This window comes from Sinocyclocheilus rhinocerous, unplaced genomic scaffold (genome assembly GCF_001515625.1).
Source record: "Sinocyclocheilus rhinocerous isolate Xijiao unplaced genomic scaffold, SAMN03320098_v1.1 scaffold2687, whole genome shotgun sequence".
Taxonomy (NCBI): domain Eukaryota; kingdom Metazoa; phylum Chordata; class Actinopteri; order Cypriniformes; family Cyprinidae; genus Sinocyclocheilus; species Sinocyclocheilus rhinocerous.
Genome location: NW_015625043.1, coordinates 32302 through 48499, shown reverse-complemented (window position 1 = coordinate 48499; position 16198 = coordinate 32302). Strand labels below are relative to the sequence as shown.

General features: G+C 37.3%; 1 protein-coding gene across 1 annotated transcript; it reads left to right on the top strand.

Annotated features, from left to right (window-relative positions):
• Positions 1–4975: 4975 nt before the first annotated feature.
• LOC107749394 (piggyBac transposable element-derived protein 4-like) lies at positions 4976–13875 on the top strand. Its single transcript, XM_016564535.1, has 3 exons — positions 4976–5127; positions 10456–11959; positions 13813–13875. Exons 1-3 carry the CDS (start codon positions 4976–4978, stop codon positions 13873–13875), a joined length of 1719 nt encoding a protein of 572 aa, XP_016420021.1.
• Positions 13876–16198: the final 2323 nt, after the last annotated feature.

Below are 16198 nucleotides of genomic sequence, written 5' to 3'. Positions count from 1 at the left end.
TCTATTGTAATGTAATTACAGTGTAGAAGAAAATACAAGCATTCAGAAGTAGAAGTGTACAAGTTAATTTAAAAGAATAGACAGCGTAATAGAAGCTGAAGGTAGAGGTTAGGTCACAATAGTAATATATAACTACTGTTTGTCAGCAAAAGTGAATCCTCGCAGAAGTCATCCCCTGGAAGTCCATACACCACAGTCTGTAGAAACTCCCACAGCGGGGAACACTATTTGGACTACTTTATATTAAAGATGACCAATACTTTAAAGAGTTAGTTCACCCCAAAATGAAAATTCTGTCATTGATTACTCTTCTGTCATTAGGTACTCCCCAAAACGGTGGAAGACGGTAACTCGGGGGAGAAGAATTGTTGAATATAGTCGTTATTTTTGTTTTCTTTGCGCACAAAAAGTATTCTCGTAGCTTCACAAAATTGAAGTTGAGCCACTGATGGACTGTTTTACCGATGTCCTTACTACGTTTCTGGACCTGGGAACATTACAGTTGTGTTGCTGTCTATGGGAGGATCAGAGAGCTCTTGGATTCCATCAAAAATATCTTAATTTGTGTTCCGAAGATGAACGAAGGTCTTACGGGTTTGGAACGACATGAGGGTGAGTAATTAATGACAGAATTTTCATTTTTCGGTGAACTATCCCTTTAAAGCAAACATCTACTGCAACCAGCCATGCATTTTGCTTAAAGGTCCTCTGAAATGCTTAGAAACACGCAGCGTTACTCTGTGTATGATACTAACACCCAAAAAACGTTAATTTTGATTTCATGGGGACTTTAAGCGCTTCTCCATTTATAATGGCAAAGGCTTGAAAGCATTGGTTTTCTCCAAACATGAGAACATACAGAAATTCAGTGGAGTCTTTTGAGCCACAGGTACTCAGCCATATTGGTCTCACTTCTCAAATGTCATTAATTTCAGACTATGTTCTGGCAGAAAACTTACATTTAAGACAAAATTTGTCTGGCTTTTACGGCTGCCCCTTACTGGGGCAATGCTTGTGTGATTTTTTTGTGAGGAAAAACACTTCGACAAAACTCTCAAAATGTTTTTAATGTCTTAAAAAATAACCCCCTTGAGGGAATTTCACATTTATTTTCCATTTTTTGAGTTTCCATCAGTATTTCTGTTAAGAATGCCATGTGCTTTCAAGCACAACCCAGCACTGTTGGGTCACAGGTCCCAAAATTTAGTCAAATTAACCCAGGTTCATTATCCGAACAGTCTCAAACCAGATTTTAGGCAGAAAAAAAAACAATGAACCCAGCAGACTCTTAAAAATGCTGGGTTAAATATAACCCAGCGCTGGGTTAAAAAGGGACAAACCCAGCTATTGGTTGGTTTGTCCCTTTTTAACCTAGCGCTGGGTTATATTTAACCCAGCATTTTTTAGAGTGCATTTTTTAGAGTGTACACATATTGTTTAGGGGTGTCCTTCTACTTTTTTAATGCTCCATCAGAAGAAAACATATAATTAGCAATGTTGACTAAATTAGCTCTGCATCATTAAACCCATGTAAATTTGCTACTACTTATATACTACGAATATATGGATTTCCTGTTGGGTATAAAGGGGGGCAACCCTTAAAGAGGGGCACAAGAGTTTAAAAGTCATTAGGACAAAGAGTATATTTGGTGTTCATTCTCAAGGAATACACATGAATTAACCTACTTAATATGTAGTCTAGTAGGCAATAATATAAAAGACTATAGTAACAGTTGTGCTTTATTTAATCCTTTATATACATTTTATATACATTACATGCTGATGTGATAGCACAATTATTATACATATTTTGTGTGTGTTTTTTCTTTTTGCTTAAGCGCTTCTCCATTTATAATGGCAAAGGCTTGAAAGCATTGGTTTTACATAGAGTTATAAGCTCATTGGTTATATTGCTTTATTTCCTGATTCAGTGTCAGCATACAAATTGACGATTGTATATGTATTTACAAGACCAGAACGAAAAAGGGACTTTTATTTTGTTATTCTGTGGAGTCGCGAACAGGGGCTACTGCGCATGCGTCCTCCTCACATCAGCAGAGGAGCTGTGAAGGACCAGACGCCAATCTTTTTATTTTACCCTGTTTTACAGGTTAAAGGACAAAAATTCACAGAGAAACCATTACAGATTGAATCGTTTGCACTATTACCTTTTTACATAGAGTTATAAGCTCATTGGTTATATTGCTTTATTTCCTGATTCAGTGTCAGCATACAAATTGACGATTGTATATGTATTTACATGGACAGAACGAAAAAGGGACTTTTATTTTGTTATTCTGTGGCGTCGCGAACAGGGGCTACTGCGCATGCGTCCTCCTCACATCAGCAGAGGAGCTGTAAAGGACCAGACGCCGATCTTTTTATTTTACCCTGTTTTACAGGTTAAAGGACGAAAATTCACAGAGAAACCATTACAGATTGAGTCGTTTGCACTATTACCATGCGTTGTGTTTGTAAGCTGTTCTTCAGAAGTACTTTGAGAAGTTGTTTTGCTTAACGCTAACGGGAGAAATGGTGATTTAAGTATGCTTCAGTGGTCATTATATTTACTGTACATGTTTTCAGTTATAAAACGCGTATTTGTTCACATTAGAGAGTTAATACATAAGGTTAAGTGCCTCATTGAAGCTCACGCTATGATCGCGTTTGGCGCGCTTGCTGGCCACGTGTTCGAACAAGAAGCCTTTGAATCTGTGTTCGATCCATTACAAATTCACTCTTATGGCGGGAAAAAAGAGTTGAGTTGTGTACAACAATATCTTTAAGAAGCAAGTATAGTCAAATACAAGCATCTTTGCAGTTAATATGCATAAACACACTAAATCTCATTTTGTTGGTGAACACGAATATTGCTGTTAAATATAAAAGGGCTCTATTTATAATTTAAATGTTAACTAAAGAAGGTAAAATGAAGAGATGAGACAAAAGATGTGATAAAATTTGCATTATATTTATTTATTTAATTGGTGACACTAATGATATGTAATGTAATGCTTTAAAAGCATTTAAGACTTAAAGTTGACTGCATTAAAAATATATCAGCAGAGGAGAAGTGAAGGACCAGACGCGACTCCTGTTCTTTTCTCTTTATCCTGTTTTACAGGTTACAGTAATCTGAGCCGGGGCTTGCAATCTGTTTTAATGCAGGCATTCCCAATATGCAAGAAACAAGCAAAAAGGCAAATACCAACGTGGCTTTTCTAAGTGTTTATTAACCCTTTAGGCGCCAGGGATTTTTGGAAAAATGCTGGATTTTGACATCAAGATTTCAAAAGCTTGTGGCTTGAAAGGGCTTAAAGATAGAGATCTACTGTAAATTAGAAAAATGTTGGGCATGACCGAAAGTTTATGTGGGGTGTAAATATACTCATCTAATTTGCATGTTATGACGTAATCAGGGGCGGTCCTCCTGAATGTCATAATATTTTACAGTCTATTTGATTAAGTATGACGTCTTGTCGCAATTTTGCGACTTTGGCGCTAAGAGGGTTAACTACCCTTCTCAGAATCCATGTTTCTTAGCAACCCAAGGCTCCAGAATTCTAAACGCATGACACGTAGGCCCTTCTTTTTGTTACTTAAAAACAATTCGTATTTCAGTATTTAGCTAACCGATTTGTCTTGCTTACCAATTTTATTTTTTCCCAGAGTTGCGGAGTAGCTGAGGACTGTTGGTGGGGGCACGGGCTCTGCTGAAACTAACATAGAAAATCACTATCAGTATGTTAAAAAAGCTAAGTGTAATTTATTTAGTGACTGTTGCAGCAGCGAGGCTCCTTTAAAACCGAACGTGTCGGCGCCGACACAATTGCTGTATTCATGATTTCGTAACTAGGGCTGTGCAATTAATCAAAAAACAGTTTCGATTTTGGCCTCCAACGATTATGAAAATACAATAATTGAGATTGAAAACGATTGTTGCGCCCCATTCCGCCCCCTTTTCCAGCGCTGCGCTTTCGTTCCTCCATAAAAGCCCAATTTCGCCTGCAAATCGGTAAAATCATGTAACGTGACTTTTGCAAAATGGGACGTGCTTGATTTATAGAAGTATATTTATTCATGTTTTTAAAAGCGCTAAAGAGAACTCGCGCTGCTCCTCAGGAATATATATGCGCTCAGAGACGGAACAGAACACGGACATGTAAAGTCATCTTTTAGCACCTAAATGGTAAAAATACACGCAAAATGCGGCGCTTAGTGATTATTCATGTATACCTTCGTCGGTCATGTAATAAATGAACGTAAAGAGTTTAGAATGAAAATACGCGTGTAACGGTAAATTGGATCCGTGCTGCTCTTAAAGTGACAGCAGCCTAATATTCCTGCTGCGACTGCTTAATATTAATCAAACAACAAAAGACAAATTCAAAATCACACACTGCTCTTGAGTGAAGGACATTTGTAGCTTTAATAAGAAACAAAGAATGTTTAATTCTTACAGTGAAGACTATGATGTTTTATTTTACATTTGATTATTCATTTCTGTAGTAGGTTGTAAACTGCTTGAGACTTGCATAAAAAAACATTAAAGCACAGTTTGTTTCATTTTTATCTTTTTATTCTATTGTATTTGTCCTTTGCTTTTTTTTTATTACTGTCAGTATAATTATTTTCAATAATTCTGAGGACTTTTTGAGGACTTTATCGTGTTAAATAATCGTGATTACAATATTGGCCAAAATAATCGTGATTATGATTTTTGCCATAATCGAGCAGCCCTAACCGTAACTCACCAACCGTTTGCGCTATGAAAAAAAATCCAATTGCTCCTGATAGTAGACAACTTGCGCTTTACGACAATATACGGCTTATTACGGTAATTGCGTGCTTTCTATCAGCAAATCACAGCGGCTTTCGGGGGGAGCGGGAAGGACGGATTTGAGTAGAGAGATACGGAGTGCGGCAGGTTAGAGAGTTTGAGAGTGCAAAAAATATTTAAAAAAAGGACAAAAGCATGGCGAAGAAAGGGTATACAAAAGAGGACGCGATTGATTTGATCTTTGAGGACACCTGGGAAGAGGCTGACCATGACTCTTCAGACCCGGAGTCTGTTTATTCAGACGTTGAGGAGGCGTATGCTGCTGGCGTTGATCCAGACGTGTATTGGTAAGTGAAGCTTATGTTTCTTTCTGATGAAGCTATGAGAAATGTGAGTAAAATAGCCATAGACTCCGTGTTTCAGTTTAAAATGCCAGTTTGTATGTGCGTGCATGCATTCATGTGTTTGCTCGTGTATGTGTGTGCGTGTGTGTACGTGCATATGTGTGTATGCGTGCATGCATTCTATGGCGTTCGGACGGGCTCTTTAATATGACGTAACATGCACTCGTCTCACTGACGTCTTAATTTTTTTTTTTTTGCTATTTAATCCATTCAATTTAAGACGCAAACGAGGTGCAGACGTGACGTAAATCACGTGTGGCAGTGAAGTGTCGAGCCAGACGTCACGCGTGATTCACATGTAACAGTGAAGTTTTTTTTTTTGCTAACACGTATCATTGCTATTTAATCCATTCAATTTAAGACGCAGACGAGGCGTAGACGTCACATAAATCACGTGTGGCAGTGAAGTGTTGAGCTATACGTCACGTGATTAACGTGTAGCAGTGGAGTTTTTTTTTTTGCTAACACGTATCATTGCTATTTAATCCATTCAATTTAAGACGCAGATGTCACGCAGACGTCACATAAATCACGTGTGGCAGTGAAGTGTCGAGCCAGACGTCACGCGTGATTCACGTGTAGCAGTGAAGTTTTTTGTTCTTTTCGCTAACACGTATAATAAATAACACGCTGCTCACACGGCTCAGTGCAGTGTGTCAGCGAATGCACAATTTACTTGCCCTTCATTCATTCCTCTCAATGGACGTGACGTCTGCGTCTGTCTTTTTTGTTTTTATTGCCGTTTTTAGTGCATCTGTCTTTTTCCCGGCTAACTTATACAATATACATTAATTATGTGCATATTAGATATAAATATATAATAATAAAATAATTTAGACATATTTTTTAGACATTTTTTTGTCGTAATAACACGCTGCTCACACGGCTCAGTGCAGTGTGTCAGCCAATGCACAATTTACTTGCCCTTCATTCATTCCTCTCAATGGACGTGACGTCTGCGTCTGTCTTTTTTGTTTTTATTGCCGTTTTTAGTGCGTCTGTCTTTTTCCCGGCTAACTTATACAATATACATTAATTATGTGCATATTAGATATAAATATATAATAATAAAATAATTTAGACATATTTTTTAGACATTTTTTTGTCGTTACACTCTTTGTAAAAGTATAAAGATAACATAAAAAAGTATAAAAAGTCTATAACATATAAATAACAAGTGTCTCCCAAAGGAATCCTTTAGTGAAGTTTGTGTTGCTTATAGGTATAGGCCTACTCATGTCGTTTATTTATTTTAATTTTTTTTATCCTATTTGAAATTATTTACATTTGGGGGTTATTGTGTTTTTATCTTTTACATTTTGAATGTAGCCTACAGCACATCAGTGATGGCCGACCCGTCGATCGCAATCGTCTGCTAGATCTGAGACTGTTGCTGTAAAATAATACTAAAAATACATTATGCCTGATTAATGTTCAGTTTTTCAAGCGCCTCTCTTCTTTGCTTTATTTTACGTTTAAAACATAATATTAGGATTCTTTGAAGAACAAAAGAACAGCACTTATTTTATTATTCATTTATCTTTTCCTTTCTTTTTTGAAAGACAATTAATACTTTTATTCAGCAGTAATGTTAAATTGATAAGATTTCTTTATTTTGAAGAATAATCTGCCAGGATTTGTCAATCAATCCTGTAAAAAAAAATATCACAGGTTCCAGAAAAATATTAAGCAGCACAACTGTTTCAGACGTTGACAATACATTGACTTCTGAAGTATCACGTGACACAGAAGACTGGAGTAATGATGCTGAAAATTCAGCTTTGATCACAGAAATAAATATAAAGTATTTGAAAATAGAAAACCATTATTTTAAATTGTAATGATATTTCACAATATTATTATTATTCTGTATTTTTGATCAAATAAATGCAGCCTTGATGACCGTAAGAGACTTCTTTCAAAAACATTAGAAAATGTAATGTGTCCAAACTTTGACCAGTGCTGTAAACAAAAAAAAACAGACTCTCACTTTCAACTGATTTTATTTCTGGCAAATTTAATAACGTGTAAATATTGGTACGAACATAAAATGCTTCAACAACTGAGACATCAATATAAATACGTTTCAATCACAGACATTTGCCAAACAGAAATAGAGTAACGAGTCCCTGGACAAAGGCGGATCAATATCAAAAGCAGTCAGCATCGAGCCTGGCCATCAGCAGCTTTAAGTACTACACTGCATTTCATTCTCAAGTGCTCAAACACATCTGGGAGCTTCATACGGTCATATGTGGTTTGGCACTGCATTACATTACATATGATGGCTTTCCTAAAGACAGAAGTAGAAAAACAATCATTTAATTTAATGCACAATATGTTGTAAATAACATTAGCCAAGCTTAATAAGCAGTGTTCGAATTGTGTTAAAGCTCTTGGGTGGGTGGGGGGGGGGGGGCCCCCCCAACCAGAACCCACCCCCTTCAAAAAAAATAAAAAATAAAACCTATTTCACCTATTTTTTTGTCGTGTTGTCGTTGAGAAAATCTGTTTCTAAGATAAAAGCTTCGTTTACGATAATCAGTGAATTATGTGTACCAAACAAGCAAAGAAGAAATAAATATCTAGCCTAGGGGTGTGCGATATAGGCAAAAATTATATCTCGATATTTTCTGGGATTTTATCGATAACGATAATCAGAGTGTGTTGTGCTGCAGGACTGCTGTGGACAGCGGACTCCTAAAGTTTTTAATATTCTTCATATTCTACGTGGTGGTCAGTTCACAGCAGTGATAGAAATTTAATATTTTCCAACAAGTTTAAAGTGATTTTTACCCTTTATGGGCATTTTTATCTTAATAAACCTTTTTTTCTAGAAGTGTGCGTTATCTTTTGCGTCAAATTCTTACATTTAATCAATAAAGTCAATTAGAATACTAAGACATTTGGGGCTGTTAACAAACTAATAAAATCATTATAAACAAAATTAATCTTTGCAATGCAGAGGAAACACAGAAGCTGCATCTGAAGAGGCATTTAGATGCATTTACACACTGTTTAATGCAAGACATGAATGCATTTAACCTGCAGTTACAAAATGCATAAATAATGTTTTGATATTTTATATGAAGGAGGGCATTTTACAGGCACCCACATTTGGGGTAATGTAGTTTATTGGCTCACCCATCACATATTGTTATTTCTTATTTCTTCGTCATTTGTTGTGAAAAAGGACTAAACAGATGTACATGTATTTGTCATAATAGTGATGAATACAATTCTTTATTCATAGCACTAGTTGTGTTTGTGTGCACTAAAAAAAAATATGTTGTGATGTTAAAATTGATATAATTCATATACATAAAGTCCAGTCTTGTGCATTTTCAATGACTGACATAGTTTACATCACTGACAGAGTGCAGTGTTATATCGACAACATGGAATTATAAATTAGTACATTCAAAAATGTATTTGAAACATTAATCTCATAAAATTTTTTGCAGTTGTCATTTTGCAGTGTAAATTATTTAACTTGACTTGTAAAAGCCCTACTATATCATATTATAATTAAATGTATTGACCAAATATAAGACATTGACATTTAAAATGAATTATTATTCACTTAATAAGGTTAAAATGGTAAAGGTAAATAATGGCCATGGAGTAAATATCACAAATGTGACCCTGCAGCACAAAAGCAGTCTTAAGTCGCTGGGGTATATTTGTAGCAATAGCCAACAATACACTGTATGGGTCACAATTATCCATTTTTTTTTAATGCCAAAAATCATTAGGATATTCAGTAAAGATCATGTTCCATGAAGATATTCTGAAATTTCCTACCGTAAATTTATCAGAACTTAATTTTTGATTAGTAATATGCATAGCTAAGAACTTCATTTGAACAACTTTAAAGATGATTTTCTCAATATTTAGATTTTTTTGCACCCTCAGATTCCAGATTTTCAAATAGTTGTATCTCGACCAAATATTGTCCAATCCTAACAAACCATACATCAATGGAAAGATTATTTATTCAGCTTATTTATATAAATCTCAGTTTCAAAAAATTGAACTGTTGAATTGTTAGTTAAATTAGCCCAAATGTTTATAGCAATGTTTTAAAATGTGTTATTTTGTGTTGGTCTAGAGACTCCTAGTGGTGAATATATGCTAGAACAACTTTTTTTTAATGATTTCTTCATAAGTATCTGTGGATATGTTGACAAGAAGCAATGGCATACAGAAATTTGTATATCATTTGTATAAATATTTACCATTTGGGGAAAAAAAAACTATACATAAGAAAGGTAAAAAGCACTTAATTGCTAATTGAGTGAAAGTGAAAACAAAAATAGAGAATGAATAGGTATAATAAAGCACGGATAAGTGTATGGAATGTGCTGAAAACCTTTGCAGCAAACGCAGACGTCACGTTCAGGCAGATGAACAGTAATGTGGCAGACGTAGACGTCACGTTCAGTGAGACGAGTGCATGTTACAACGTCATATTAAAGAGCCCGTCCGAACGCCATAGCATTCATATGTTTGCTTATGTGTGCATGTGCATCTCTGTGTGTGTATAAGTGCAAGTGTATGTGTGCATGTTTATATCTGTATGTGTGTGTATAAGTGCGATTGTGCATGTGTGTACGTGCATGCATGCATGTGTGCATATTTATATCTGTATGTTTGTGTATAAGTGTGATTGTGCATGTGTGTATGCAAGTGTGTACGTGCATGCATGTGTGCATATTTATATCTGTATGTGTGTATAAGTGCGATTGTGCAAGTGTGTACGTGCATGCATGTGTGCATATTTATATCTGTATGTTTGTGTATAAGTGTGATTGTGTATGCAAGTGTGTGTGTGCATGCATGTGTGCATATTTATATCTGTATGTTTGTGTATAAGTGCGATTATGCATGTGTGTATGCAAGTGTGTACGTGCATGTATGCATGTGTGCATATTTATATCTGTATGTTTGTGTATAGGTGTGTGCATGTGTATATGTTTATGTGTGCGTCTCTGTATATGAATGTGTGTGTGTGTGTGTGTACTTGCATGTATGTATGTGTGCATGTGTATATCTGTATGTTTGTGTAAAGGTGTGTACGAGCATGTATGTGTGTAAGCAACTGCAGGCTTTATCTTTTATTATTATTTCATTGTTATTGTATTAATATAGTTACTTTTTTTTTTTTTTTTACAAATTTGCTCTTGCTAATAAATGGCTTTATAATGAAAAGTATATTTATGAATATAATATCGTGAGTTTGTAACACATGCTTCTATTTCCCCCCCCCAGTGTGGCTTCTCCAGTTACCTATGAAGAAGCAAATGGGCCATCCACATCGAACACAACACCACCTCAGAGGGGCCGTAGCTGTGGGCGCATTCATGGCCGTGAGGAATCGCGTAGCCTCTCACCAGGATCACATGATGGAAGATGGAACACTGAGGCAGATCCTGATCTAGTGCCCAATGTTCCAAGGTTTACTCCTAAAAGAACACCTGGAGTGCAGCCTCCACTCACATTTGGAAAATGGTCTCCACTTGATATTTGCAGTCAGTATTTTGACGAAGAGGTCATAAACATCTTGTGTGCAAACACAAACAAGAATGCGATGAGAAATCTGGAGAGGGGTAGGAAATTCACATGGGCTGATGTATACCCTGAAGAAATGAAGAAGTACATAGGTCTGCTTCTCTACATGGGTGTGATGGATCTGCCAAAAGTGAGGGACTTCTGGAGGAAGAAGACCTTGTTTCACGTTCCCTTTCCCTTTCCCGCTACTGTGATGTCCAGGGATCGTTTCTTGGCAATCTCCTGCAATCTGCACATCAGTGGTCCAATGGAAGATGCAGAGAATGACAAGAAAAGGGGCACAGAGGAATATGACTGTCTCCACAGAGTGCAACCAGTCTTGGACATTATGAGGAACAGGTGCATGTCTGTTTACCACCCTAGACAGAACATTTCTGTTGATGAGAGGATGATTGCCACCAAAGCCAGGATATTCTTCAAGCAATATATGAAGGCCAAGCCTACTAAGTGGGGCATAAAACTTTTTGTGTTAGCTGATGTCAACGGCTACACCGTTGACTTCAAAATCTACACCGGGAAGTCAAAATTTGCATCTGGGAAAGGCCTGTCTTTTGATGTTGTCACGTCACTGGTGAACCGAGACTACCTGGGGTCAGGCTATGTGATTTACTGTGACAATTTCTACACAAGCCCTCTCCTCTTTCGACATCTGCACCAGCTGGGATTCGGTGCATGTGGAACTTGTCGAGAAGGAAGTGTTGGTGTTCCTTCAACCAAACAAAATGCCCCGAGCAAAAGGTCACCAAGAGGCTCCATTCGCTGGATCAGAGACGATGTCCTTTTGTTTGTGAAGTGGATGGACACAAGGGAGGTCACCATGTGCACAATTGTCCACACGGTGTACAGCGGGGAGACCGTGCTGAGGTGGCAGACGACAGAGGATGGGCAAAAAGAGAAGGTCCCTGTTCCCAGGCCAACAGCAGTTCAACAGTACAATAAGTACATGGGGGGAGTTGACACCTCTGATCAGATGCTCGGAACAAATTCGGTGCACCGTAAAACACGGAAGTGGTACATGACAATTTTCCAGCACTTCCTAGACATTGCAGTGACCAACAGCTTCATTTTACACAAAGAGCTGTGTGCCATCCACCATGACAAGCACATGACACAACAAAACTTTCAGGAGCTGCTAGCTGCTCAGCTCACAGGTGTTCCCCTGGATAGCAGCCCCAAAGAGCGATGCGATCATCTGCCTGTTCCTGTGAGTGACACTCAAGACCTTTCACAGAGGGCCAGCATGGGTCGGCGTTGTTGCATACGATGCAAAAGGAGCACCCCATGGAAGTGCCAGGAATGTGATGTGGGACTATGCTTGCAGTTAGACAGGAACTGCTTCAGAGAGCACCACATTTGAGTGACTAGATTGTAGGATCCAAAAACGGCTGGAGAACTGGGGTTAAAAAAAAGGCTCCTGAGTGAAAACTGTGCAATCCAGTGTTCCAAAAAGACTTGTATGAATGCATTATAGTTCCTTTTTCAAGATTGAAGCATTAGATTCTTTCGTTCACGAGTTTTCAGATTTTTTTCTAAATAAAAAGCAGTAAAATTTCTTCCCGTTTTTTATATTTTGGTCTATTTCGATTCTATTTACAAACTCACCACACACAGTAATTTCTTGAAAACCAGTAATTTCCTGAAAAAAATTACACCTTGCACTTGAAGATAGCACATTGTATTGTAATTTTATAGTAAAAAAAACAAACAAAATTAGTGAAAACGGCCTATTTTTAGCTTCAGGTTCTAAAGGGTTAAGAGAGAGAAAAGGACTGGGAGGGTTTAAGGAAGGGTGGTTCACTTTAGAGGAAGTTACAGCATGCTGTGCAGGTTCAGTGCCGATTTGTGACCCTGGACCACAAACCCAGTCATTTTTTGAAAATAGATTTGATTTATACACCATCTGAAAGCTGAATAAATAAGCTTTCCATTGATGTATGGATTGTTAGAACAATATTACAACTATTTGAGAAATCTGGAATGTGAGGGTGCAAACAAATCAAAACATTGAGAAAATCGCCTTTAAAGTTGTCCATATTAATGAAGTTCTCAGCAATGCATATTACTAATCAAAAATTAAGTTTTGATACATTTACGGTAGGAAATTTACAAAGTATCTTCATGGAACATGATCTTTACTTAATATCCTAATGATTTTTGGCATAAAAGAAAAATGGATAATTTTGACCCATACAATGTATTTTTGGTTATTGCTACAAATATACCCCAGCGACTTAACACTGCTTTTGTGTTCCAGGGTCACATATAGTCAACACAATGCATTAACATTAAAGATGCACTAAGCGATTTTTGCCAAATTATGTTGATATTTGAAAGCACCAAAACAAGCACGCCCATACCCCAACAGGACCTCGTCTCTATTTTGAAATCTCCACCCCACAAGTACGTATGCAACCATGGCAACGACGATTGCGGAAAAAAGTGATGACACAAGCATATTTAAACAAAAGCCAACACGGATAAGTTGTGTGAAACGAAGCAAAATCAACGTTACTCACCTATCAAAAAGAAACGGCACAACCTTGGCGTCCGATTCGAGCCCTTCCCTCTCCTCGAGTTCTCTCCACCGCTGGAAAGCTCTTGCCTGATCGTAACCCTTCTTTTTAATGTTTTGATTCTCTATTTACCTCTTTTTTTTTTATCTGCCATCTCTATCTATAGTCGATCTCTTCTCTCTAACATTACAAGACACGACCCCTTACTGCTGATTGGCTACAAGTGTGTTTTGAGACTCGGTCCGACGCTGTGGTCAAAACTAGCGTTTTTCAAAAATCACTTAGTGCACCTTTAACTAATTCTGAAGTGTTACCAATATTATAGAAGTACAAATGAATGTATAAAAAGCACAAAAATGTACATCCACTTGGTACATATGGCAAAAAAATATATATTAGTAGAAAATTCATGTACGTAAATGTTTTGAAATATATATTTTTGACTGTATTGGACTTTCACAAGTGTAGGAAGATGAAGAAAGATCAATTAGAGAATAATTAGGTTACGTGATGCATGCTGTTGTGTACCTTCACTTCTGAATAGCTTGAGGAGTTCAATGTTGCAGCAGGTCTGAGAGTCGCCTTGAGGAAGGAGATCTCAAGCTGAGCTCAACCAGGGCCTCGTCTCTCCAGAGGGACAACTGGAAGACCTTCTGGCCACAGTTTAGAAACCAGTCCCTGATACCTGCAACCACAAGTTCACAATGGCAAGATTGTTGCTGATGCACTGCAAGTGAATACAATTACTAGTGCTCAGACATTATTTAAACAGCATTGGCTGTGAATCCGAATAAACAAAACATAATTCAACCTGTATGTATAAAAGCCTTAGTCACCTTTCACTTATTTATGCAACGAAAACGCAATAAAAATTGACTTGAGATTTTCTTAATATTATACCAATTTTGAGGGGATAGAAAGATAGAAGGAAATCCATATTTAAAGTGTTATTGATTAAAGAGATTACATTAAGATTTGATTAAGTGGGAGAAAGAAAAAAATAAATAAATATATAATGTTTTTTTTCCCTACTTATGACTGGTTTTGTGCTCCAGGGTCACATTTATGTGAAGATATGTGCTATATACTTAGGTTAAGGTATGTAAATGCTATGATAATCTCCTGTTATTAAAGATGTCACACTCCTAGTATGCTATAAAAGTCCCACCATACCAAAAAACAAAATTAAGAATGACCGGACAAGAGCGCCATGAGTCCCCCTATTATTTGCGAGTTGGTACATCAATGTCCATTGGACCAGGTTGAACAGTTGATAATGCCTCTGAAGATAATAGGTTGACTAAAATATATATAAAGACTTCCAACGGTGCAATATAGTGACCAATAAATGTGCCGAATTTATAACAGAAATTACCCAAAAGTGCTTGGCTGTGACTGTTCATTGCTTCATCTGATTAAGGAAATAATCAAATAAATTATCTAGTTGTTGTTTATTTTATTAATGTTCTATATTCCTCATGAGAAACAGATAGGTTCATGATAAAGCCATGTTTAAGAAGCAATTCTTGCAAACAGCTGTTCATCTACTTGACTTGATTTTTTTCGGCAAGTTGCAGGACCAGGTCAAGCCTCTGAAGGTCATCATGGACATCCTTTGAATTATTCTCATGGAATCGGTTCTATAAAACATAATGCTCTGTGAAAACAGTCTGGGACCAGTTTCTTGCAGTTTAGCCAAAGTAGTGTCACCTTTAGTTTTCTCTCTTTGGCTTGTGGCATGGTGTCCTCGGAAGTTCTTCAGTCTTACTAAATACATAAAATGTGTGACGAGCTGCATGTTTTCAGGGAAAATAATGGCCTTGTACATCATTCCTAAAAAGAGAAAATATACTAAATTGTATTTTTTTTTACCCTCTGCTGGTACAGTTCCTCTCTCAGATGGTCTTCACAAACCTCAGCTGGTTTTGGGGGACAGACTTTTCAAATTCTGTGTTAGGGACATGGTTTGAGCCACGTGTAGTTCTGCCTATCCATGGTGCCCAAAAGTGAAAAGTTGGTGGAACTGCAAATGGATTGTTTTGGTGACCTTTGGAAATATCAAAGCACAAAACATAAGAACATCTTCATCTTGACATATTGGTAAAAGTAAACATGTCATAGATCTGTTGTTGTGTTTGTTTGTCGAGCAAGTCTGCAGTCATTAGTAATGATCACCACAGTTCACACAAGAACTCTTGTGATCATGTTCTGTAACTGATTGTCAGGCATGTCCAATCCTGTCCCTGGAGGACCAATGTGTTTTTTAATTATAATAATAAATGTGATCATGATCCTGCAGGACACGCAGAGCACTTACGTTTACAGTCTTCCCAGCCATTTCTTCTTCCTCAGGCTGATCATCTTCCACTGTTACAACTACAAATGTTATGTAGCATGGTGCAGGCCACAACCACATCAGGGACAGATGAAGTGTCTACTTCCAGGGCAAGGAAGAGGATGGCCCACCACCTGTGGCCTTCAGTGACACAGCAGGCTTTGGCATAATGGGCATTAAATCTGTAAAGCCACAAAGCTGATTCTTTTTATGCTATTTAAATATAAGAAACACCTCATACTCATTATTTACTTTAAATCTTTTTCCAAACCTCTGTTGTGTCACTCGTCTTACAGGCTATTTGTAGTAGGGCTGCTGAAAAACTAAATTCGAATTTTGTACTTAAATATGATCAACATTCGAATTTAAAATGCATCATTTCAGTTAGGGTGAAGAAAAGCTTTTGGCTTCTCTCCTGAGGCCACAAGAGGGCGCATCGAGCAAAATATTACTAATGCTTATACTACGGGCCGTTGAATGCTTGAATCTGATTGGCTGATGAACGTTCTGAGGTGTGCAATTATTTTCAGGGAAACGCACGGCGAACGTAGTTCCAGGCAGCTCTTGACCGCATTACAGTTCCATATCACTTCGC